Raw genomic sequence first — 26,109 nt, forward strand, 5'->3', positions numbered from 1 at the left:
GGGACCCCCTTCTCTTAGCCAGGCCTGGACCCCGAAGGCTGAAAGTTGTGCCTTGGGACCTTTCCCTTTCTTGTCAGAACAGAGAGTAACATTTGTTTGGTGGAGATTTACAGGAACATCGTTACCTGACTTTGACCTCATCTCAAGAACAGAGGATCTGACACCAAGAATCTTCCAACAACTAAGCATGCCCCTCCTTCACCTATCCTATAAAAGGGCTTTGCTGAAAGCTTTTAGAGAGTTTGGGGTGTTTTTAAAGGCATGAGCCACCTATCTCCTTGCACGGCCCTGCAGTAACCTTTTCTCTGTTCCAAACTCTGACGTTTTGGTATTGTGTGGCCTCACTGTGCGTCAGCACACGGACTTGTGTTATGGTAACAGGGAGAGTGTTAGCTGCTCCAGAATTTCCATATAGGAGAAGCTAAGGGAGCAGTCAGACTGGACTTAACGCTTCATTTATATAGTAAGGACATTGTTATTACTTAGATTTTAATTTACAAATAAATAAAAATAGCAGTTTTCCTTAAGTGCTTTTAGTCACATGTTGACCATCTTAAAAACTGTTATTATTTTTTATTATTGCTGCCTACTATTGTTTTACTTGCAGTAGTTAAGGTGAAGGCTAACGAAGATTAATGGGGATTTATCAAGTCTCCATTCGCCCCACCAGCCCTTTAGAAGGGCTGTATCTCTCTGGAAAGGATAGGACTACTCTGAGTTCTACCCTATTTCCCCCAGTTCTTTCTCACGTTAAGGGCTGTACCACCTTTCCTGCAGCGGATTGCCCATTGTGACATTTCTCTGTTGCCAAGTGTTTTTGTCCAGGGGCGGACCTCTCCATTCTCCGAAAAGTGGATTGTAGCACCCTGACTTTCCCCCCCTCATCTCCTGGTGGTTTCTCCCAGGATCCAGCCTTGGTACATAAGACGTTTGTCCTTCTCCCTTGGTGACATTTTTCTTTCTGGCCCTCCACATTCCTGGTGGTTTCTCCAAGCAGGTAATTGCTCTCTGCGTGGTGCTGATTCCTGAGGGGCAATTTAGGTTTTTCTAAACATAACATGGAGTTCGGGACCCCATCTCCAACCTTCCTCCTCCCGGAAGCCCACCTAGTACACTCCCACATGCTCTGTGGCAACCCCTGCCTCGCTCTAAAAACCCGCAGGAGGCCTCTTCCTTCGCTGTACGGAACGGATACGCTTCCAAGATGGCGGCCCGCGCGCAGAAGCACACTGGGTGCAGCCATGTTCTCTGCCCAACAGCGCCTCTCAGGGAAACTGCGCAAGGTCCCTAACAAAGTCTCTTCGCCGTGTTGACTGTTGGCGGAATGCGGCTTCCAGGGTAATTCAGAGCATGCGCAATACCAACAGTCCGTCAGGTGCTAGAGGCCCGACTGGAAGCGGAAGTGGCTCTCGGAGGCGTATTTGCTGGTTGTGTCAGGAGCATCTTCATACGTTAATGCCGAGAGGTCTCTGAGGTGATTTTGGTTGCTTTTAATTAGGAATTCTGTGGGGTCAATGATGGAAGGCTTGTCAGTGGAGTTAGTGATGGTGGTTTGGGGATTCAGTGGTGGGGGGTGGGGTCTGTGGCGTCCGTTATTGGGTATCAGAGAGAGGTCAGTGATGGGGTCCTGGGCAATGGTGAATATCTTTGAGATGAGTGATTGGGATTTGGGGGCCCAGTGATGGGAGTCTGTGGTCAGTGATAGGGCCTGGGGCGTCAGCATGAGGAATCTATGGGGTCTGTGATGAGCTCGCTTTTTAAATACTCACAAGCATTTTCTTTATTGCTCCCATTTCAGTGTTTGGGTTTTTGTTTTTTGAATTTCAGTTAATGTTTTCTTTGATCCATGAATTATTTAGAAGGGCATTCTCTATTTCAAATAATGCCTCTGGGTGACGCTCGAGTGTAAAAATTGCTTATGGCCCAGTTCAGGGTCAGTTTTCATAAATGTCACATCTATTACATAAAAACAATTGTATTCTTTATTAATTGTATTGTTTCATATAGATTGCATTATATATATTATTTTGTCTGCTTAATTAATTACCGAGAAAGGTAAACTCACACTGGAAAAGTTATTTATCCTCTTGCCCTTCCTTCAACCAGTTTCTGCTTTATATATTTGGAAATATTATTAGGAGCAGTTATGTGTATTTTCAATAATAGATATAACTAAATAACTCAAAAGATATTATAGCAATTTAAGCACCCACCAGCAATTTATAAAAGAGCTCATTTTCCAAAATGCTTTCCAGCATTTAAAAGAAAGTTTTTACAGTTCTGAGGGAAAATTATGTCTGATTCGTCTAATGCACTTTCCCGTCAGTAATGTTGGCACCTTTTGGGTTAATTGCCATCTAAATTTACTTTTCTGTGAATTTTCATGTCCTTTGTCTTTTTTTTCCCCTGGGCTTTTATTATTTTTCCACTTGATTGCTAGATTTTTTTTTTTTAACAATAAGGATAACCTGTCATCACATATTGAAACTTTTATGTATATATATCTTCATTTTTATTTTCAAGGTGCATTTTAACATATAATTAGGAAATATCGAATCAGAAATATTTGGTTTTTCTTTTATAGTTTCTGGGTTTTCTCTCATGTACAATAAGATCCCTCTGACTCCACCAGAATGTTATACAATCGTATACTCCTAAAATTTATTTTAATATTCTTTGAGATTTTTAAAATACATATACTTAAAATATTTACTCATGTTGGAATTCAGTCTAATGTATAGTGTGCAATGGAGATCTAGCTTGTTTTGTTCCAGGTGGAAGGCCAGTTATGTCAGCACCATTTATGCAATGAATGTCTTGTGTACACTCAATTGAATGTCATTTTTTTCTTTTTTTTTTTTTCCGGTACGCGGGCCTCTCACTGCTGTGGCCTCTCCCGTTGCGGAGCACAGGCTCCGGACGCGCAGGCTCAGCGGCCACGGCTCACAGGCCCAGCCGCTCCGCGGCATGTGGGATCCTCCCAGACCGGGGCACGATCCCGCGTCCCCTGCATTGGCAGGCGGACTGTCAACCACTGCGCCACCAGGGAAGCCCTGAATGTCACTTTTGTCACATACCTAAATCAGTATTGTCTGTTGTTTTACTTGCTTTGATTATATTGTTTTTTATATTAACTTTTAATATCTAATAGTGCATAGTAATTGCTGATATTTATTGGATGCTTTTTGTATTCCAGGGAAGTGTTGAGTATTTTGTAAGCATCATCTCATTTCATTTTCGTAACTCTATGAGGTACGCACTTTCATTCTCATTTTTGAAACTAAAGCTAAAAATAACTTATTCATTTTCTCATAGCCAAAAAGTAGCAGAGCTGCAATTCAAATCTTCAGTAGTGTCACTCCATATCTCATGTTTTTTTCTCATAGTTTACCATGACTAATAACCTATCACAGGTTTTGTTAAACTTCATGTTCTCCACAGCACTGGTTCTCAAAGTATGGTTCCTGGAACAGTAGCATTAGCATCACCTGGGTACTAGTTAGAAATGCAGATTCTTGGGCCCTGCTATGATCTTAATGTTTGTTCCCCCCAAATTCATATGTTGAAATTCTAATACCCAAAAGTATGGTATTAGAAGATGGGGCCTTTGGGGGATGATTAGGTCATGAAAGTAGAACCCTGATGAATGGGATTAGCGCTCTTATAAAAGATACCCCACAAAGCTTCATAGCCCCTTCCACCATGTGAAGACACAGCTAGAAGGTGCTGGCTATGAACCAGGAAGAGAGCCTTCATCGAAACGTGATCATGGACTTGATCTTGGACTTCCTAGCTTCCAGAGCTGTGAGCAATAAATTTCTGTTGTTTATAAGCTACCCAGTCTGTGGTATTTTGTTAGAGCAACCCGAATAGTCTGAGACAGGCCCTACCCTAGACCTACTGAATCAGAAACGGTGGGAGTGTGGGGATTTTTAACTGTATTTAAACAAACCCTCCAGGTGATTCGAATGCACGCTCAAGCTTGAGAACCACGGTCCTGTGGTGTCTAGCTCAGGGAACTACACCTTGGAGTTCACTGGAGATGTTTATGTGATGACTGACCATGTGGACATTATCTTTCCAGGGAGCCCCTGGGTCAGATCTTCCTCCAGATTCCACCTCACCTCTTCTTAGCATCTCTGCTTGAGTTTACAGATGTCCACCAAACTTTAGGCTCCTGAGAGAATAAAGGCTGAGACCCAGCATGACCATGCCAGCTAATTGGACCTCTCACCAGAAATCCCTGGGCCTGGCTCCAGAGGAACATGGCAGCTCATGTGAGGTGAGGAGGAGGAATTCCAGGGGGTGGAAATTCATTCTGGGAGTAGTTTGATCTTTACAACAAAGTTTTATGTAAAGATGTCTAAAATTATTCCCAACGTTGTTTTTGGTGTTTGTTTTATTTTGTTTACCATATTAACCTTGATGTCTAAACCCATCAATGACAGTAAAAGAACTGAAAATTATGAGCATAGATTCAGAAATCAAATGTATTAACTACTCACAGCAAAACAATGTTCAAAAATAATCTAGAAAAATAACTTATCTCAATTTAAAATCTAGATGAAAGGGTGGATTTCTAGGAACATACTAAATTTCCCATCAAATCTTTAATTACCATTTACCACGTTTTCACTTGTAGGTGTTAAGACTTTTACTTAAAAAATTCTCCTTTTAATAAAATTAGGATTGCACCTTTGGAGAGATTTGTTTGCATTGATTTTATTCTGCTTTTGGAATGTTAACTTTGTGTATGTGTGCAAATTTTATGTTTAATATTTCTAAATGTTACAGAGTCACTTGAAAAGAATATTTCCAGATATAGACTTTGTTATCAATAAAATATGTAGTTAGGAGGTTTTTACAATGTGGCTTGTTTTTTCCTCTTTATCTCCTGGAGCTGAGAGATATTATTTAAAGTTTCCCACCATGAGTATATTTCTATCTGTATTGCCTATAGTTTCTGTTTATAAATTTTGATGCTATGTAATTTGTTGCAGTGATAGTAATGACATCTCAAGTTCATTTTGGATTGTGTCCTTGTCCTGTTTAATATCTTTTCTTAGAATTCAGCTCTGTCTGATATTAAGATGGAGGCTGTTATTTCCTTTCTGTTGGCATATCCAAATATGCCTTTTGCTTATCCTTTTACGGTCAGCCTTTGGAGTCCTTGTGCATTTCTCTGTACAGCAGTGGAAAGATGCTTTTTATGTTACACTTCTGATGTGGATGTTTCTTTTATGTATCTTTCACTGTATACTCTGTATTTTTTGCTTTTGTTTCTGTGTCATTCTGGTAATTAGAAGGGTTTAGATTCTTTTTTGTTTGGTTAGTTCTCTTAGTGTCACCCTTATCGCATTAACTTTTTGAACTAAATCTTTTACTCTTTTAGACAATATCTATTAAATTTGTACTGTGAATAATGATAAGAGTTCTATACTACTACTTCAAGGATCCTTTTGTTTGTTGGATATTTTTATTAAACTCTATTTTTGTTTTTTTTTCTATTTTACTTTAAACGTCCTTATTTCCATTTCATGTTGCTTACTTGTCTTAATCTGCTCTTGCCACTTTTTGTGTTTTCATTGAATGTTTTTATTGCTTTCAGAGAGAACTTCATTTCTGTGCTACTTTTTCTTTCTTTTTTACTTCTTTACTGAGTTCTGCCTTTTTTTTTTTTTCAAAAATTTAAATAACCATTTTCTTAACCTGTTTTTTCATTATTTCTTCTTTGGACTCTTATATCCCTATTTATTTCATTAAGTAGTTGATTGTTTTAGTGAATTCCTTGAATTCCTGGTGAATGTGTTTTATTGTGTGGCAATTTATTTCTAGCATGTTCCTTTTAATCTCTCTCTTTTCATTCTTTTTGCTTATAGTATCTTTGTACATTAGGAGATTTTTATTGTTACCTTTGAGTAAGGAGATTTTTCCTGGACAGATTGTTTATAAGAACCTCAATTGGTGCGGAGTCAAAGCTACGAATATGACATCTTGATTCCCCATTTAATTCTTGATGACATAGGGTTTAGGGGCCAGGGTTTTGATGTGAGTAGGTTGTGAATATGCAAGTGTATGAAAGAGAAAAATCAGAGTATATGTATTCTTTTCAAGTATATAAGGAACATTTTCAAAGAAATGACAATGTTCTAAGCCCCATAAACAGAATCAACACATCACAAAGAAGCAAACTGTAATCTCTGAACATAGTTAAATGAAGAAATAAAAAAGATAGCTTTCGGGCTTCCCTGGTGGTGCAGTGGTTGAGAGTCCGCCTGCTGATGCAGGGGACACGGGTTCGTGTCCTGGTCGGGGAAGATCCCACATGCCACAGAGCGGCTGGGCCCATGAGCCACGGCCGCTGAGCCTACGCGTCCGGAGCCTGTGCTCTGCAACAGGAGAGGCCACAACAGTGAGAGGCCCGCCTACCGCAGAAAAAAAAAAAGATAGCTTTCAAGCATCATAATTTTAGACATTAAAAACCACAAGTATCTTTAATACTTATCCTTAATACTTTCTCTGTCCTGTCCTTCCTGCATGCTCATTCCCTACCCTGAATTCAGTGACCTGCTCTGTATATTTAACTCCTGAATCATCATCTCCCTACTAGCTCTCTATCCACCTGCCTAGAGTTCATCCTTGTATATGTCTTATCACTTAAATCTTAGTATGTACAAAATATATTATTTATCTTTTTCCCCCAGCCCCCTCCTCTAGTCCTTAAATTCATCTGTGACCTCAGAATCTACAGCAGATAACTGAGAGTTATCTGAGTTATCTGAGTCATTTTTTCTCACCTTCACACTCGGTATCACTTTTACCTCCTTAATAGCTAGTATCAATCTCTTCTATAGCCTTACTGCAGCCTTACTTTAGATAAGTAAGAAATTTGTATTCTCTCACCTGAATTGTGCAGTGGTTCTCGTGACTTATTTTCTGGTCTTGCCCATTTCAAAATGCTCTGTTATGAGAATAAACTTTCTTCAATATATTTTTTCAATGTTTTATTTATTTTGAAATAATTATAGATTCAAAGGGCATGCAGAATATAGTACAGAGAATTCTCCCATAAATTCCAATTTATTGTGATGCATGATTCTTTTTATTCATTGCTGCATCCAATTTGGCAGTATTTCATTTAGGATGTTTGCATCTAAGTTCTCAAGAGATATTGGTCTGTAGTTTTCTTTTTGGTACTGTCTTTGTAGTGCTTTGGTATCAGGGTAATAATACTGGCCCCAAAAAATTAGTTGGGAAGTGTTTCCTCTTCTTTTAATTTCTGGATGGGATTGTGTAAAAATGAGACTAACTCTTCTTTACAAGTTTAGTAGAATTCTCTAGTAAAACTATCTCGGGACTTCCCTGGTGATCCAGTGGTTAAGACTCTGCTTCCACTGCAAGGGGCACGGGTTCGATCCCTAGTTGGGGAGCTAAGATCCTGCATGCTACACGGTGCAGCAAAAAAAAAAACAACAAACTATCTGGGCCTGGAGACTTTTTTTTCCAGGAGCTTTTAAATTATTATTTTAATTTAATGGTTTATGGGATTATCAACTTATGTATTTCATATTGTTGAGTTTTGGTAGTTGTGGTTTTTGAGGAATCGGTCCATTTCTTCTAAGTTGCTGACTCTATTAGCATAGAATTTTTGTATTCCCTTATTTTTCTTTTAATGGCTGCCATATCTGTAACGATATTCATTCCTGACATTGGTAATTTGTATCTTTTTATCTTTGTCAGTCTGGTTGACTACTAGGTCAGTCAGCAAGATTTATCAATTTTATTGATTTTTTTCAAAATAACTACATTGTGTTTTATTGATTTTTCTCTAGTTTTTTGTGGTTTTTTTTCAATTTCCTTGATACCTGTTTTCTATTATTTTCTTCTTTCTGCTTGCTTTGTTTATTTTGCTTTTCTTTTTCTAGTTTCTTGAGGTAGGAATTTAGATTATTGACTTGAGACCTTTCCCCTTTCCTTTTTTAAAAAATTGATGTGTACTTGACGTATAACATATTATTTTCAGGTATACAACATTATTCAATATTTGTATATATTGTGAAATTATCACCACGATAAATCTAGTTCTCATTCGTCACTACACATAGTTACAAATATTTTCTCTTGTGTTGAGAACCTTCAAGATCTCTCTTAGCAAGTTTCAAATATACAATCCAGTATTAACTATAGTTATAGTTACCATGCTGTGCATTATGTCCCCGTGACTTATTTTATACCTGGAAGTTTATACTTTTGACCACCTTCACCCATTTTACCCATCACCCACCCCCTGCTTCTGGCAACCACCAGTGTATTCTCTGTATCTATGACTTCAGTTGCTGGTTTTTTTACATTCCACATAAAGTGAGATCATGCGGTATTTGTCCTTCTTTGTCTGACTTATTTCACTTAGCATAATGCCCTCGAAGTCCATCCATGCTGTTGAGAATGGCAAGATTTCCTTCTTTTTTATGGCTGAATAATGTTCCAATGCATATATAAATACCACATTTTCTTTATCCATTCACCCATCATTGGACACTTAGGTTGCTTTCATGTCTTGGCCATTGTGGATAATGCTGCAGTGAACGTGGGGGTGTGTATATTTATTCAAGTTAACATTTTCATTTCTTTTGGATAAATACTTAGATATGGAATTGCTGGATCATATGGCAGTTCTATTTTTAATTTTTTGAAGAGCTTCCATAGTATTTTCCATAGTGGTTGCACCAATTGACATTCTTCCAGTAGTGCACAAGGATTCCCTTTTCTCTACATCTTTGCCAGCACTTATTATTTCTTGGGTTTGTGGGTTTTTTTTGTTGTTGTTACATTCTGACAGGTGTAAGGTGATATCTCATTGTGAATTTGACTTGTATTACCCTGATCATTAGTGACGTTGAGCACGTTTTCATTATCTGTTGGCAATCTGTATATTTTCTTTGGAAAAATGTCTTATTCAGATTCTCTGCCCATTTTTTACTTGGATCATTTGTTTCCCCTTTTCTATAAATTTCCCTTTCAGCATCCCACAGATTTTGATACATTGTATTTTCACTTTTTTTCAGTTCTATGTATTTTCTAGATTTCTTTTGAGAATTCCTCTTTGACTTATAGGTTATTTAGAAGTGTGTTGATTAACTTCCAGATATTTCCAGACTTTCCAGATAGCTTTTGTTACTGTTTTCTAATATAATTCCTTTGGAGATTTTTCTGTTGTCTTTCTGTTATTGAGTTTTAGTTTGATTCCATTATTTTCAGAGAATATACTTCATATTATTTCATTTCTTTCCAGTTGAGATTTATTTCACAGCCTAGGATATGGTCTGTCTTGGTCATTGTTCTATGGATGCCTGAAAAGAATGTGTATTCTGCTGTTGTTGGTTAGAGTATTCTATAAATATTGATTAGATCCTGTTGTTTGTTTTTCTATATCATTGATAATACCCTGTCTATTATTTCTATAATTTACTGAGTGTGGGCTGTTCAGGTCCCTATAGATCCCTTTTTTAAGTGTTTGACTCCAGGTGGAAATAGCCATTCCTTCAATTATGCATTTCCAGATTAGATTTTTTTAATATGGAAGATCATGTTTTTTAAAATACATTTTGCTATGAAAAAAATGTAAATGTATTCAAGAGTAAAGAGAATAGTATAAGGAGCCCATGTATCTATTGTACCTATCACTCAGCTTTATTAGTGATCAACATTCTGTCATTCTTATATTGTCTAAAACTACCCTCCTTCCCAGCTGCTAGATTATTTTAAAGTAAATCCCCAAAACCATTTTATCTGTGACTACTTTGATGTATATCTCTAAAAGATGAGAATTCTTTTTTTCTTCCTTTTTGTTTGACATAACCATTAAGCCATTATCACACCTAAAACATAATATCAATAATTCCTAGGTATCATCTGATACCCAGTTATTATTTGAATTTGAAACATGCCATAAATATCTTTTTAATGTTGGTTTGCTTTAATTAAGAGCCAGACATGGTCCACAAGTTGCATTTGGTTAGTATGACTCTGAAGTCTCTTTTAATAAAGAAAAGATTCTCCTTCATATTTTTTCTGTTGTAATTTATTTTTTGAAGGAACAGGCCATTTTCTGCCTTCTGGATTTAGCTCATGTTTTGGTCTTGATATTGTTCAACATATTCCTCTATACTTCATATTACCTATGAATGATTTGTTGGATCTGGAGGCTTAATGAGATTCAGGTTGTATTTTTCTTTATGTTTTGTAAAAGTACTTAAAAATGGGTGGTATGAAGTTAATTACTATATCATGTCAGGAGGCACATAATACATGGTTATCTCTCTTTTTGTGATGTTAAAATTGATGAGTGGATGCCATTGTTACTAGCTGACTCATGCATTTTAAACTTCTCTTCAGCCTTTCACCTGAAACAGTTGAGCAACCCTTAATGATTATTGTCTAAACTCATTATTTCATTAGGAGTTATGAGATGATGGTATTCTAATTCTATCCTAACTTCTTCATTTATTAGCCAGAAATCATTTTGTAAGGAACTGTTCCTCATCATTTATTTGGTTATTCTGCAATACAGGTCTTATACAAAAAAAATGTTTACTATAAATCTGACTACCTTAATTACCTTTACTTAAAATGGAAAATTCATACTTGTTCTATGAGCAAACTGTTTTTCCCATAACCACCTTCCTGGCTTGTCATGCAGACTTCTCTTCATTTACATAGAGCTATTTGCTATTCTCCAAACTCATCATGTATTTTCCTATATCCACACCTTTGCTTGTCTTTTCTGGGAAATGACCTTCCTCACTTCCCCATTCTGTGTTATACTTCTCATCTTCCAACTTAAATTCCTCAACTAATAATAAACTTACACACCCATGTGGAATGTATTTTTCCTTTTTGGGGACCTCAGTGTGTTCCACATAGAGATTTACTTTTTGACACTTTAGTGAACTTGTGTCTTCTTTTACTTTACTTTTAAAACATAGGTCTTGTTTATTTTCCAAGTCTTTTAAGTTGCTAGAAGATTAGAAACATAAATAATTCGTATGTGTGTTCCCAGGGCTAGCATAATGGCTGGTCCTAAATTGCTCAGAAATTGTATCACAGGTCATTCATCCAGTTGCTAGAAAACTACAAGAGAGCCTATTTCAATCTTTAGTTTTGAAAAACGAGTAATTGACTGACCATAGTATAGAACAATAGCAGAAATTCTTTACTGGCTTTCTTTCTTCCATAAAATATTATGTAAAACTAGATATTTAATATACACCGTATATGCAATACCATTTTTTAAAAAGTTCCTGGATTACACAGGTGTATGCACTTGTCAAAACTTCAAATGGTACTCTGAGGACTTGTGCATTTCATTGTATGTAAAGCTTACCTAAAAAAGGTAAAAAAATGTTATACTCCACTTAATGATTTGCATTCTGAAGTATTTAGGAGGAAGTGTACTGGCGTCTGTAGTTTACTTTGAAATGAACAAAAAAGTAATATGGATTGATGGATGGGTAAATGTGTGGTAAGACAAGTAGAGTAAATTGTTAGGGATAGATTCTAAGTGGTGGTTATATAGGTTTTCACTACACAATTATTTAAAATTTTCTGTATGTTTGTAAAATTTCATAATAAAATGTTAGGGAAATGGGGGGTGAGTTTTTAAAAAGAGGAGGTAAATTAACAACAAAACCTAAGTTCCATATTCCTAAATATAGTCTCTCCATCCCCCAAAACTATTCATGCTGAACAGGAATGTGCCCTTACAGGGATCAGTGTCCTTCAGGGATGTGGCTGTAGATTTCAGCAGAGAGGAGTGGCAGCAGCTAGACCTTGATCAGAAAAACCTGTACCGGGATGTGATGCTGGAGACCTATAGCCACCTGCTCTCAGTAGGTAAGCACAGTTACCTGAGTGTCTGAAAGAAGGGCCCCACTGAGAGTGTTTTTATTCTCAGTTGCTGAATGCTGTGAGACACCTGACTTATATGATGGTTTTGTCCTTGATTTGTCCAGGATTCTTTATCCCTTTTGGGCACTCTGAATTTTACAGTTGACCCTTGAACAACACAAGGGTTAGTGGTGCAGATCTGGCACAGTTGAAAATTCACATACAACTTTTTTTTTTTTTTGAGGTACGTGGGCCTCTCACTGTTGTGGCCTCTCCCGTTGCGGAGCACAGGCTCCGGGCGCGCAGGCTCAGCGGCCATGGCTCACGGGCCCAGCCGCTCCACAGCATGTGGGATCTTCCCGGACCGGGGCATGAACCCGTGTCCCCTGCATTGGCAGGCAGGCTCTCAACCACTGCGCCACCAGGGAAGCCCCACATACAACTTTTGACTTGCCAAACACTTAACTCCTAATAGTCTACTGTTGACTGAAAGGCTTACCAATAACATAAATAGTCAATTAACGTATATTTTGTGTGTTATATGTATTATATACTGTATTCTTACAATAAAGTAAGCTAGAGAAAAGGTTATTAAGAAGATCATAAGGAAGAGAAAATACATTTACTGTACTGTATTTATCAATACCGTAAGTTTATGTCATCTATTTATAAGGTGAATCGGCTGTCAATGCCTACATCAATATTGTCTTAAATGATACAAAGCACTATAGATGTTATATGTATTACAACACTAGACATCAAAAATGAAAAGGTAATGTGAAAATGAAATTCATATTTATTTATAGGTGTAATGAATGATTCATGTATTGATAATGAAGAAGTAGCAATATGATTGCTTTATGGTAGCCTAGTGTAATTGATATGATGGTTTCATGGTAGCCTAGCCTATACAGTAATGAATAAAGTGTTATAAAATTTTTATGGCATACAGTATTATAGTCATATTCATAATGCAGTATTGGAAACATTGTTACATTAAGAAAAAACCACTTACCTGTGATGATAGGCTGATACCCAGTTTCTCCAATTACAAGAGAGGCATACTGTACAATAATGCACTTCTTGGAAAGCAGAGTTATAAAACAGTAAGAAAACTAACACATTATTAATTTTATATTAAATGACACTCACCTTATGCCTATGTAAGGATAGGCTGTCCACCTCAATACAAGTCTTGTACATGATGTTCTACATGATGAATACTTAGTCAATGATGATGACGATGACACACAAACTCTTCATACAGTTCTTGCCGTACAGTTATTAGATTTTTACAGGAAGACACATGTATACACAACAGATAAGTTTATTAACTGTACAGCATGATGATTCTTTACTGCTTTTTAAGTGGAAGTGAATCATCATAAAGGTCTTCATCCTCGTTGTCTTCACATTGAATGGGCTGAGGAGGAGAAGGAAGAGGAGGAGTTGGTTTTGCTGTCTCGGGGATGGCAGAGGTGGAGGAAGTGGGGGAGGTGGAAGAGGGGAAGCAGGAGATACAGGCACACTCGATGTAACATTATGGAAATACATCATAATTTCTAACTTTTTTGCTTTTTCATTTCTCTAAAAATATTTCTATACCATACCAACTCTTCTTCCACCATTTGCTTTAGTTTCAGTGCCCATATCATAGAAAGGTCCATGTGGTAAAAGAAGTCAAAAGCAGTCTTAAGTAAATCTGAACACTTCTGCCAGACTGTCTAATGTCAACTTGTTTTCTGGCACTGCTTCTTTATGTTTTCTTTCTAATCATCTGGCATTGGTTCGAAAGCCCTCAGATTCATCAAGCCTCTGCTGTGATGTCTATTAGCTCTTAAATTTCTCCAAGATAATCCTCCACACCCTCACCCCCACCTTTTTTGCCTTATTCACAATGTCTTTCTTGATTTCCCTTATTTACTCTGTTGTAAATCCTATGCAGTCATACACAACATCTGGACACAGTTTTTCTGGCAGGAATTTATTGTTTCAGGCTTGATGGCTTTCATGGCTTTTTCTATAACAACGATGGCATCGTCAGTGGTGTAATCCTTCCAGCCTTTTATGATGTTCTCTCTATCAAGTTTCTCTTTCACAGTGTTGACAGTCCTTTCCATAGACCACCATGTGTAATAAGCCTTAATGGTCCTTGTGACCCCCTGATCTAGGGGCTGAATTAGAGATGTTGTGCTTGGGGGCAGGTAGACCATTTCGTTGCCTTTGGTGTTGAACTCATGGGGTTCTGGGTGACCAGCGACATTGTCCAATATCAAAAGGCAGTCCCTTACTGGCTGGGTACTTACTGACTCCAGGGACAAAGCATCAATGGAACCAATTCAGAAAGAAAGTTCTTGTTGTTCAGGCCTTCTTGTTTTACAACCAAAAGGCTGGCAGCTGGTGTTTATCTTTTCCTTTCAAGGCTTAGGGGTTAGCAGCTTTATAGATAAGGGTTGTCCTAATCATAAACTTGACTGCACTTGCACAAAACAGGGGAGTTAGTTAGGATTTAGGTTCCTGTCCTGGTGCTCACTTCTCTTCCTTAGTCCTTTGTGGCATTTTTTCCAGAATATGGCACTTTCATCTGCATTAAAAACCAGTTCAGGCAGATATCTTTTTTCTCCTGAATGATTTTCTTTATGGCATCTAGGAACTTATCTGCTGCCTTTTGGTCATCAGAAGCTGCTTCTCTTATCTCTTTTTAAAGTCAAACCTCTTTCTAAAATTATCAAACCATCCTTTACTGGCATTAAATTCTCTAGCTTTAAGCCCTTCACCTTCCTTTTGCTTTAAGTTACCATATAAGGACTTTGCTTTTTCTCAAATCATATTAGAATCTATAGATATGCTTTTTAAAAAAATATTTATTTATTTATTTGGCTGTGCCAGGTCTTAGTCGCAGCATGCAGGATCTTCATTGTGGCATGCGGGGTCTTTAGTTGCACATGTGAACTCTTAGTTGTGGCGTGTGGAATCTAGTTCCCCGCCCAGGGATCGAACCCAGGCCCCCTGCATTGGGAGTATGGAGTCTTAGCCACTGGATCACCAGCAAAGTCCTGGAATGCTTTTCTTATAACAATCCTGTACCCACATAAAAACTACATTTTTAATACAAGATAAAAAAAAGTGTTTCTCAAAAAGTGCATGGTGGGAATTCCCTGGCAGTCCAATGGTTAGGACTCTACTCTCTCACTGCTCAGGGCCTGGATTCAGTCCTCCCTAGTTGGGGAAATAGGATCCCACAAGCCATGAGGTGCGGCCAAAAAAGAAAAAAAAACAGATGCAGGGTTTTTTTGTCTGCTGGTATATGCTTCATGTAGTTCTTTCTTTTTTTTTTTTTTACAATGGTTTTTACACTTAATTCATTTATCTTGAAATGGCTGGCAACAACAGCTGCAGACCTCAATCAAGCAATTCAGCTTTTTCTTGTAATGTCATGAATTTTCTCTGTTCTTGGGAGCATTTCCAGCATCACTAGTGGCACTTAGTATGGTAGTATGGGCCCTGTGATATTATTCAAGGTTTATGGTATTGCAATAAACATGAAACATATGTGAGAACCCAGAGAGATTACTTTTTACTGCTATACACAATTTACTGGAGAGAGGGACTGCTCATGAGGCAATGATTAGGGCATTTTAAGTGGATATTTACAGTACTGAGCTCACTGCAATAGCAATAGGAGGTGGCTACAAAATTCATGACATACCTAACTTTTTAAAAACATTTTTTGATATTTCTAGGCTATGAAGTTTGAGTTTTTTCAAATTGTCACGGATCTCCAAAAGATTTTCCAATATTTTCCATAAAATCCATTTATAAGTTGGACCCATGTGGTTCAAAGCCCTGTTGTTCAAGGGTTAACTGTACTCTGTTCTCAGAGATACACTGTTACTTTCCTGTAGAACAAAGCCTCATGGAACAAGACTATTGGTTGGGCTCTGTAACACAATTAGCTGGACCCAGACCTTTTATCATTTCTCATGAACAGGGTATCAAGTTCCTGAAACAGAGGTTTTCATGTTGGAGCAAGGAAAGGAGCCATGGGCACTGCAGGGTGAGAGCCCACATCAGAGCTGTCCAGGTGAGTGAGTGTGACCCAGACTGATGGGAGACAGGGAAGTAAATCTCAGCCATCTTGAGAAAGACTGGCATCTTTGAAATGCTATTAAGCTGACTCTTCTGGAAGGTTCTGATTTTTTTGTATTATTTGAGGACCCTTGATATCAGCCTCTCAAATAACTAAATGCCTTCTATAAAAATGCCTTTGTCATTTCTGTCTTCTTCCTTGGCTTTTTGGCGTCTGGATCACATGCCAATCTGCCTCAATAAATATTTTCTTTTTTTCTTGGTTATGCTCCTTTTCTCTAACATTCTTTTTTTCTTTCTGCCTTTCGCATTGTCCAAGATTCATTCTTTATGTATTCAGCTATTCATGGATTTTCTTTCTTTAAAAGTTACTGTATGTCACACACTCCCACTCCTGCTAGTCCTCTTTCATTTCTTTCTTTCTCATTGTGAGATGCTTTGGAACTTTATCTCCAATCATGCTCTCTTCCTTTTTTCTCCATAGTCACTGACTTAAGATTTCTCACTTTCCCATTCCCCATGTCTTTCATCCAACTGATGACTTAGAGGTCACTGTTGCTTAACCTTTAGGAGTACCTTTCTGACTTCCTTCCAAGGTTGCTTGAGACTTCACACTGACTGGGGGCTGTCTGCCTGGTTGGCTGATTTTTGAAATTGCTTTATTTCTATACTTCATATGGTGAGGTTTGAGTTTAATCATGTCTTCATTCAGGACACACTATCATCATCAGTATGGGTAAGGATTCTCTATTATTTTATTTTTTCAATTTATTCATTATTCCTTCTTTTCCCCATACTCATCTCACTTCCCATCATAGGCAATTGTTTTATATGATAGAAACATATTTTTAAGTTCATATTTAAAGTGACTTGGGGTGTGTATTATTAGTTTATATAAATATTATTGTGCTATATATCTTGTTCTTTGCCTTTTTTCACTTCCTGGCACAGTGCATTGAGTTCATATTCTAAATAAACTGAATTGTATCCCAGAATGTTTCCTATCACCACTATCACCAAGTCTTCTCAGCCAATGATTCACCCTCACCCTTTTCACTGTGTTCAACCTGGATGAACCATATGACCCTCTTCTCTTGCCTCTGCTAGCTGCTATTTGAGTTAAAATCATCTTATTCTCCTTTGAGAAGGAGAGTTTCGGTTTCAAACCTCACAGAGAATTTCTGAAAAACTTCTTTCTACATTGAGAGGAAAGGTGATGCTACAAGTGACGTTTTATTGTATTTTATTCTAGAAGGATTGTGGCAGATTGATGACCAGATAGAGAGCTATCAACAAAGAGAAAACAAATCTTTAAGAGATGTTGCTTTCATCAAGAAAATATTGACTATAAAGAGGGATTATGAATATAAAGACAGAAAAATAATTCATGTGAGCCAAAACATTCCTTCCCCAAAGAGACCTCATCAGTGTGACTTATATGGAAGTGCTTTAAGCCATAATTTAGATTTACACGGTCATAATAGAAACAGTGGATCAAAGAACATTAATAAGATTACTGAATATGGTAAAATTTCTTCCTGTACTAAACATGAGTGTACTCCAACAGGAGAGAAATTATGGGGCCATAATCAGTGTGGAAAAATCCTCAGCTATAAACAAGTACCCTGTCAACATCAGAAAAGTCATACTGGGGCAAAATCTTATGAATGTGCTGAATTTGGAAATATCTTCACCCAGAAGTCACAACTCAAGGTACATCTGAAAGTGCATACAGGAGAAAAACTGTATGTATGTATTGACTGTGGGAAGGCTTTTGTACAGAAGCCAGAATTCATTACACATCAGAGAACTCATACTAGAGAGAAGCCCTATAAGTGCAGTGAATGTGGGAAAGCCTTTTTCCAAGTATCTTCTCTTTTCAGGCATCAGAGAATTCATACTGGAGAAAAACTCTATGAATGCAGTGAATGTGGGAAAGGCTTCTCTTATAACTCAGATCTTAGTATACATCAGAAAATTCATACTGGAGAGAGACACCATGAGTGCAGTGATTGTGGCAAAGCATTCACGCAGAAGTCCACACTCAAGATGCATCAGAAAATTCATACAGGCGAGAGATCCTATATATGTATTGAATGTGGACAGGCCTTCATCCAGAAGACACACTTGATTGCGCACCGAAGAATTCATACTGGAGAAAAACCATATGAATGCAGTAACTGTGGGAAGTCCTTCATTTCCAAGTCACAACTGCAGGTACATCAACGAACTCACACAAGAACGAAACCGTCTATATGCAACGAATATGGGAAGGTTTTCAACAATAGTTCCAACCTCAATACACATAAGAAAGTACAAATGAGAGAGAAATCTTCCATATGTACTGAATGTGGTAAGGCCTTTACGTACAGGTCAGAGTTGATTATACATCAGAGAATTCACACTGGAGAGAAACCTTATGAATGCAGTGATTGTGGAAAAGCCTTCACTCAGAAGTCAGCACTCACAGTGCATCAGAGAATTCATACAGGAGAAAAATCATATATATGCATGAAATGTGGGCTAGCCTTCATCCAGAAGGCACACTTGATTGCCCATCAAATAATTCATACAGGAGAGAAACCTTATAAATGTGGTAATTGTGGGAAATCCTTTACTTCCAAGTCACAACTTCACGTGCATAAACGAATTCACACAGGAGAGAAACCTTATATGTGCACTAAATGTGGGAAGGCATTTACCAACAGGTCAAATCTCATTACACATCAGAAAACTCATACAGGAGAGAAATCCTATATATGTCCTAAATGTGGCAAGGCCTTCACACAAAGGTCAGACTTGATTACACATCAGAGAATTCATACTGGGGAGAAACCTTATGAATGCAATACCTGCGGAAAAGCCTTCACCCAGAAGTCACACCTCAATATACACCAGAAAATTCACACTGGAGAGAGACAATATGAATGCCATGAATGTGGGAAAGCCTTCAACCAGAAATCAATACTCATTGTGCATCAGAAAATTCATACAGGAGAGAAACCCTATGTGTGCACTGAGTGTGGAAGAGCCTTCATCCGGAAGTCAAACTTTATTACTCATCAGAGAATTCATACTGGGGAGAAACCTTATGAATGCAATGATTGTGGGAAATCCTTCACCTCCAAGTCTCAGCTCCTGGTGCATCGACCAATTCACACAGGAGAAAAACCATATGTGTGTGCTATATGTGGGAAAGCCTTTAGTGGCAGGTCAAATCTCAGTAAACATCAGAAAACTCATACCGGAGAAAAGCCCTACATCTGTTCTGAATGTGGGAAGACCTTCAGACAAAAGTCAGAACTGATTATACATCATAGGATTCATACTGGAGAGAAACCTTATGAATGCAGTGACTGTGGTAAATCGTTCACTAAGAAATCACAGCTCCAAGTGCATCAACGAATTCACACAGGAGAGAAGCCTTATGTGTGTGCTGAGTGTGGGAAGGCCTTCACTGACAGATCAAATTTGAACAAACACCAGACAACGCACACTGGAGACAAACCCTATAAGTGTGTAGTCTGTGGGAAAGGCTTCGTTCAGAAATCGGTTCTCAGCGTGCATCAGAGTATTCACACTTGAGAGAAACATTCTGAGAAAACCTCAGTGAGATCAGATTTTATTTTACATTATGGAATTCGTGCAACAGAAAAATATGCATATTATCGTAACTAGAAATGCTCCATCAGAATGTCATACATTACAGAAGAGGACCTCTGAAAGGACCCTGAATGGGAGGACCCCTTCCCATATTGTCACCAGCCTCAGTAAACCTTGAGGCATTCATACTGAGAAGGAACTTTGTCAGTTTGGTACATTAGAAGAAGCCTTCTCATGAAAACTGTAATGGAACACTGTTAGCAAATTCTGCACTGGAAACATTATGTGAAGTCATGTTAATGATAATCCTGTTTACTGTGGAATAGGTAATATGCCAACAAGTTGAATGGTAGAACAGCATAATATATACGATAACGATAAACCCTAAGTTCTGTGAGATGTTTGTTGCAGAACACATTGCCTAACAGAATTTTGTGTGTCATTCTTCTGTTGAATCAAACGTGGTCTGCGTATCTAATCCCCCATTGCATATTTTTATCAAGAAAGGGATGCCACAATAAAAAAATCATGTATACAGATATAAACCTCAGAGTGTATGTTGACTCCCCCATTATCCTCTAGCACCATGAATGGTACCCCCGCCTTATTAGCCACCAGTAGAGTGTTTTCAACTTTCATACAGCACATTGTCTTCTGACCCCTATAATTGCATTATGACTGCCTATTCGTGTTGACTACCATTATCTCCCAGACTTACTGACCCTTAATTAGCCCCCAGTATAGTGTCCTGTGAGCTCCCATTACCTTCAGGAAAGCTTCTGAAGTAAGAATGTTCAGGTCACCTCAGTCAACTCTTCACCTTGGTCTCCCTTTTGCTGTTACAGTTTTATAGTGCTTCCAGCTCATTTGCCTTCCTTAATGACTTGACCTTTATAATGACAATAATGAATCAATAACTCATTAAAACAAACCCCAACATACCTTCACTGTCTTCTCTCTATCCATCTTCATTCCATGCACTCTTCAAGGACCTTCTCCCCCATGTGCCTCAAACACATCAGGTTAGGTCCTGCCTCAGGGCCTTTGCATTTGCAGTGCCCTCTTCAAAGAGCACAGTTCCTCATTATATCTGTGTGGTTTACTCCGTTGTGTCTTTCTTCCAATGGCATACCTTCACAGAGGCCTGCCCTGCCCTCCCCTGCCTGCCTGGCTTAAAATTCCATCATCCTCCCCTTCCTCCTTTATCCTCTCCATAGCACTTATTACCATGATGCCCTGTATATTTCACTTATTTGTCTATGGTTCCCACTCTAGAATGTTTTTCCCCATTTTGTTCACCGTTGTGAGCCTAGACCCATGCCTGACATACAACAGTCCTTCTATGAGTGCACGTTGTGGAGTGTTGACCATGCTCATCCCATGACTTCCCTTTGATCCTTTCTGTATTGCAGCATAAGATGCTCCGATGGGGAGAACCAACTTGTCTAAAACACACAAGGCTTTTTCACCCCCAGTCTTTACCTGGGCTGTGCCTCCTTCCTGTTCTAAAAGTTGTAACATCGTTGTAAACCTTTTGCTCTGATGCCAGCCCATTTAAAGAAGGGACTGAGGCACAGGAAATCACTCCCACATAGATGGGACTTGATGCTTGATGTTTCAGGATTCTCTTCAATGATTCTGAAATACCACAGTCAGCTCCAAAGTGATCACAAAAGAGCCCACTCACACTGCCCGAGCATGCACAGTCCTGCCTTACCCCAATTGCACCTTGATGGGGCCTTGTCTACCCCATAACCTGACCTACAGACCTGCTTATCATGCCCTGACAGGTATGCCCAAAGCTAATAATATGGAGAGGCCAAGAGCAGAGAAGGGTTGACCTTCCTTAGAAGTTAGGTGTGCAACCTAAGACTGGGGCAGCAGTGGTCTCACAGATGCATGCAGAGGGTCTGATTGAAAGCTCAGCTGCTGGGTGGCCAAATGAACCAGCAAAATGGTTCCTTCAAGTCAGTCCATTGGCAATGCTGAGAGTGGGAAACAGTTGGGTTGTATAGAAATGTTCTCACCTTTGTGAATAGCAGCATGAGGGTTGAGAATGGGGACAGAACCTGGTTAAGGGGACAGGTCTAAGGATTTTCCTGTAATCCTCTCACCCAAATTGGGCAGTGATTAGATACCCCATTACCACACGTTAGATCCATGTCTAATCCATCATTAGCTCCCCTTTATCTCACCCCTTCACAGTATCTGATGAGCCACTGTACATCCTTCTCTATGTTAGAACAGTATCTGGTGACCCACTACTCCCTTTTAACTCATTCAGCACTATTTCTGGGGCTTCACTCAATGTTTTACGACCCACCATTTTCCCCCAACTTAGGACAGTGTTTGCTGATCCCGCAGGAGAGTGTCTGGAGATCTCTCCATTACCCCCTTCTTAACCTACCCCAGCACAATGTCTGGACACCCTCCATTATCCCCCTTTGACTTTACTCCATCACTGTGTTTGTCACCTCTTATTACAGGAAATAGTGTCTGGAGATCTTCTCATTACTTCTTCCAGTTACCTCCAGCATAATGTGTATTACTTCACCACATTTGTGAAGCAGTCTGGTAACCTCCATACTCCCCATTTATTCCCACTTTCACCAAAAAGTAACTGATGACCGCTTATTACAATCCTCAGAGTAGGAAACCATGGTATACCCCACCTAATCCAACTTTTAACATTATCTCCTGATTCTTTCATTACACCTCTATCAGGATGGCTTGTGTTTCCTTCCATTTGTTGTCCATCACAATGATGGTGACCAGTTATCTTCCATTACTCCACCTAACAGTGTTTGTAACCATCCCCAACACAGTATGTGGTGATGCCCCCTATATTCTCTGAACACTGGTGTGTGCCATTAACCTGCTTCCCTCTCCCCAGATGAGGGCAATGACTGATAAGGCACCATAAACGTCACATTAGCCATCTCTGTAGGACCCCCATTAACAACTGGCACAAAGTCTCTTGGTGCCCATTACCCACTAATACAGTATCTGTGACTCTTCCATTAAATCCTGGTAATATCTGCTATTTCCCTATTGGCCCTCAGTAACACAGTGTCTACTGATTCCCCCTTGCCCACATTGCTTCATGAAGCCACTTAGTGTGGCTACTGCAAGTCCCCCAGTATTGCTTCTCCAAGTCCCCACTGTTTGCCTGGACAGGAATCCTGGGGGATGGAGAAGGGATGAGGATCAGGTCCTAGCCTCATAGACACCCTCCAGGGAATTGTTGTTCTGGAGTAGGCTGGGGAGGATCTGGGAGACCCAGGAGATCACAAACAGCTTCCCATTTACTACATGAGGAATGAAACAAGCAGAATAGTGAAAGCTGTCAACGTGGATTAATATCCAGGTGCCAACCCTGATGCCCAGTAACCTCCCCCGAGCCTCAGTTGCCTCACCTGTAAAATAGAGTTATGGAGGATGAAGTGACTTAATATGGGTCACTTGAGGGGAGTAGGGCTAGTGGAGACCAATGAGAGGGTCCCTGTTGTTAATGATATTACTAGTTATAAGTTGACACAAGATCAACCTCTGTATGGCTGTACCAAAACCTCACAGAGGGAAATGTATGTTATTTTATTGTAAATTACTTTCAATTATTTCTCCTTTATATTTACTGTAACATAATATTATAGTACTGAGATATTTTTAAAGTCAGCTTTATTGAGGTATAATTTACACACAGTAATAGTCACCCTTAAAAGTGTACAGTTCTGACAAATGTGTACAATCATGTGATCAACATCACAACCAAGAGTTCCTTCACTCCCCTAAATTCCCTCCTATCCCTTTTTAATCAATCTCTCTATCCACTCCCAACCCGTCGAAATCATTGATCCGTTTCCTGTTTCTATAGTTTTTTCTTTTTCACATGTCATATAAATGTGTGTGTATCCATATATATGTAAAAATGTGTCTCCTTTGGAGTCTGACTTCTTTCATTTAGTGTATTTGAGATTCATCCATATGGTTGTATGAGATACAAATGGAAATATGCTGATGAAAAGACATTCAACATCATTAGTCATCAGGAAAATGCAAATTAAAACCATAATGACATACCACTACACACTTATCAGAATGGCAATAAATAACAGTACAAAAGTTGGCAAGGATGTAAAGCAATAGACACTTGCATGCATTGCTGATGGGAATGTTATACAATGGTATCTCCACTCTGGGCAAAAGTTTCACAAGTTCTTATAAAGTTAACTATATACTTATCCTATGACCCAGCAATCCCACTCCTAGGTATTTATCCTAGAGAAATGAGAAATTATATACTCGAATGTTCACAGAAACCGCATTCATAATCACCAAAAGATTAGAAACAACCCAAATGTCCATCAGTGGGTGAATAAACACAATGTAGTACATCTGTACAATGGAATACTACTCAGCCATAAAAAGGCTGATTTATGACACCAGAGAAAGGAATGATTCATTGACACAAGTTACAACGTGGATGAATCTCAAAAGTATGTTTTACCGTGTGATAATTTAAATTATGTTTGATAAAAGACTTCTTATTAGAAATTAGATTATAAATATCTATACATAATTAGATTTGTACATTAGTTATAATTTTATACTGCATATCATTATATACTATAATAATGTATATTTGTAATATAGTACACTGTAATACCATTTATTGTATATTCCTTATTACAATAAAAATGTTTATTTTATATGAATGTAATATGTACTGTATGATTATATATTGGAGTATGTAATTTTTTTCTATTTTGTATATCAATTTTTCACATAAAGTTTCAGTTATTTGTATTTTTACATGTTTACATTTAATGTTTATAGTGTAAAGTTAAAGCTATAATAAAAGAGGCCATAGGGTCTGAAGAACCTGCAGTTGTAGCTGGTCAACGTTTTTACTATCTGTCAACACGCCCATTCTGGCTGTTCTTAGCATGGCTGAAGCTTGTTTCTCTTTGGGCCTTTGCCTGGCTGTGTTCTCTGAGAGTACTCTGCTTTCCCAGTGTTCATGCAGTTTGCTGTCCTCTTCTGTTTGGAGAGTTCACACATACACACACCATTGTATATGAAGTAACACACTTCTTGGAGTCACTTCCTATTTTGTACTATATTTGTGCTGCAAGTACCACCGTCTGACCTAATATTAAATGTTTCTTTTTTTGATTTATCATTCCTTCCTCCCCACTGGACCATCACCCTCATGATGTCAGGACTTTGTCTTTCTCCTGCTGTGTCCAAGGCAGCCAGCATGGTTCCAGCACAAAGTAGAAACTCAGTACAAATTTGTTAAACGGATGAATGAATGATAGCAATAGCAGTGAGGTTGACCAAGTGCTCCACACGGTGAGCTAAATTTGTGGGGAGGAAGGAGGAGGTAGGAGGGTGGGTTGGTTATAGGTCCTCTAATTTGAGATTTAATTCCCCTCCTCATGCCCCGGCACAACCACGCCCTTTCTCCCCTGGCCATCCCATCCTTCCCCTCCCCAGCGTATCTGACCTGCATCCTCCCCCAGCATCCGCAAGTTAGCACTGTGTCTCCTTACTAAGCCTCCTCCAGGTTGTGGTGGGTAGGCTATGTAGAGCAGGGAGGACAATAGTGGGGGACACACAGGCAGGGGGCCATCCTGGCAGCATCCACCCCAGCACTTTCAATCTCGTAACCCATCATTCAGTCCAGTCTGCCCTGCCTGCTCTATCAGAGGAGCCACCAGTGGATATGAAACCCAGGGGACAAGGGGAAGGTGGCAGGGTGGAGGATTCCAGGCCTAGTGTGGCAGGTGTGGACCCTGTGGCTAAGGTCTGGTTAAAGCCAATGTTGTCATGGGCACTTGCCCTAATGTCAGGGTAAGCTGAGACCTGCATCCTCAGCATTCAATAGGGCTACTTGTGCTGGAGTGACTGTTATCTATATTATATCCTACCCCACCTGAGCTCACCCCACTTTCCATGCCATATGCTGTACCATACCATACACCATACCATACCACTTATTAACTATTTTACTTAATTCTACAATTATATTCTTATTGAAGTATAATTAATAGTTATAATTTATAACTAATATCAGAATCCTTGTCATTATTTATTGTATGCCTCAAATTATTAAGATACCATGAATAACATCAACTCTGATACTAAGAAATCCCATGGCCCTTCTGCTTTCTGCTACCTTCTGGTTGTTGTCTGCATTATATTAACACAACAATAGCCCCACCCCTAGGGGCAATGTTTTTTCTCCTTTGTGAAATAGGCACAATTAGTTTACTCCTTTATTGATATTATTGTGCTATTTTAATATTATAATATTGGACACTGCTACTAAAACAAAAACTGGTGTTCTCTGTTCCCATCTAAGAACAGGACAATGTAAGCACAACATTAATACAATCATTTGAATTATATTAAGGTTATGATTATTATTAATGCCAATTCTGAGAACCCATGGTGGGTTCCATTGCACTCTGGAAAGTGGCACATTTATAATGCATTGCTGAGTAGGTTAGCTAACTATTTATTGCT

The 26,109-nt window shown here is 38.7% G+C and overlaps 1 protein-coding gene across 1 annotated transcript; it reads left to right on the top strand.

The window, feature by feature from the left end:
• The first annotated feature begins 1,496 nt into the window (after nucleotides 1–1,496).
• ZNF585A (zinc finger protein 585A) lies at nucleotides 1,497–24,461 on the top strand. The gene is made up of 4 exons (XM_022586240.2): nucleotides 1,497–4,282; nucleotides 11,766–11,892; nucleotides 15,878–15,970; nucleotides 17,228–24,461. The coding sequence occupies exons 1-4, from the start codon at nucleotides 4,205–4,207 to the stop codon at nucleotides 19,558–19,560; spliced, it is 2,631 nt and encodes an 876-aa protein (XP_022441948.1). The 5' UTR covers nucleotides 1,497–4,204; the 3' UTR covers nucleotides 19,561–24,461.
• The last annotated feature ends 1,648 nt before the right edge of the window (nucleotides 24,462–26,109 follow it).

The sequence above is a fragment of the Delphinapterus leucas genome, chromosome 20 (genome assembly GCF_059928025.1).
Source record: "Delphinapterus leucas isolate spDelLeu-1000000601 "Yukka" chromosome 20, BTC_Dleu_Yukka2, whole genome shotgun sequence".
In the NCBI taxonomy this organism is placed as follows: Eukaryota; Metazoa; Chordata; class Mammalia; order Artiodactyla; family Monodontidae; genus Delphinapterus; species Delphinapterus leucas.

Coding starts and splice junctions, on each gene's coding strand:
- ZNF585A (XM_022586240.2), top strand. CDS start 4,205: ATGACCATGCCAGCTAATTGGACCTCTCACCAGAAATCCCTGGGCCTG. Junction 11,893..15,877: donor TAGCCACCTGCTCTCAGTAG/GTAAGCACAGTT, acceptor TCTCATGAACAG/GGTATCAAGTTCCTGAAACA. Junction 15,971..17,227: donor CCCACATCAGAGCTGTCCAG/GTGAGTGAGTGT, acceptor ATTTTATTCTAG/AAGGATTGTGGCAGATTGAT.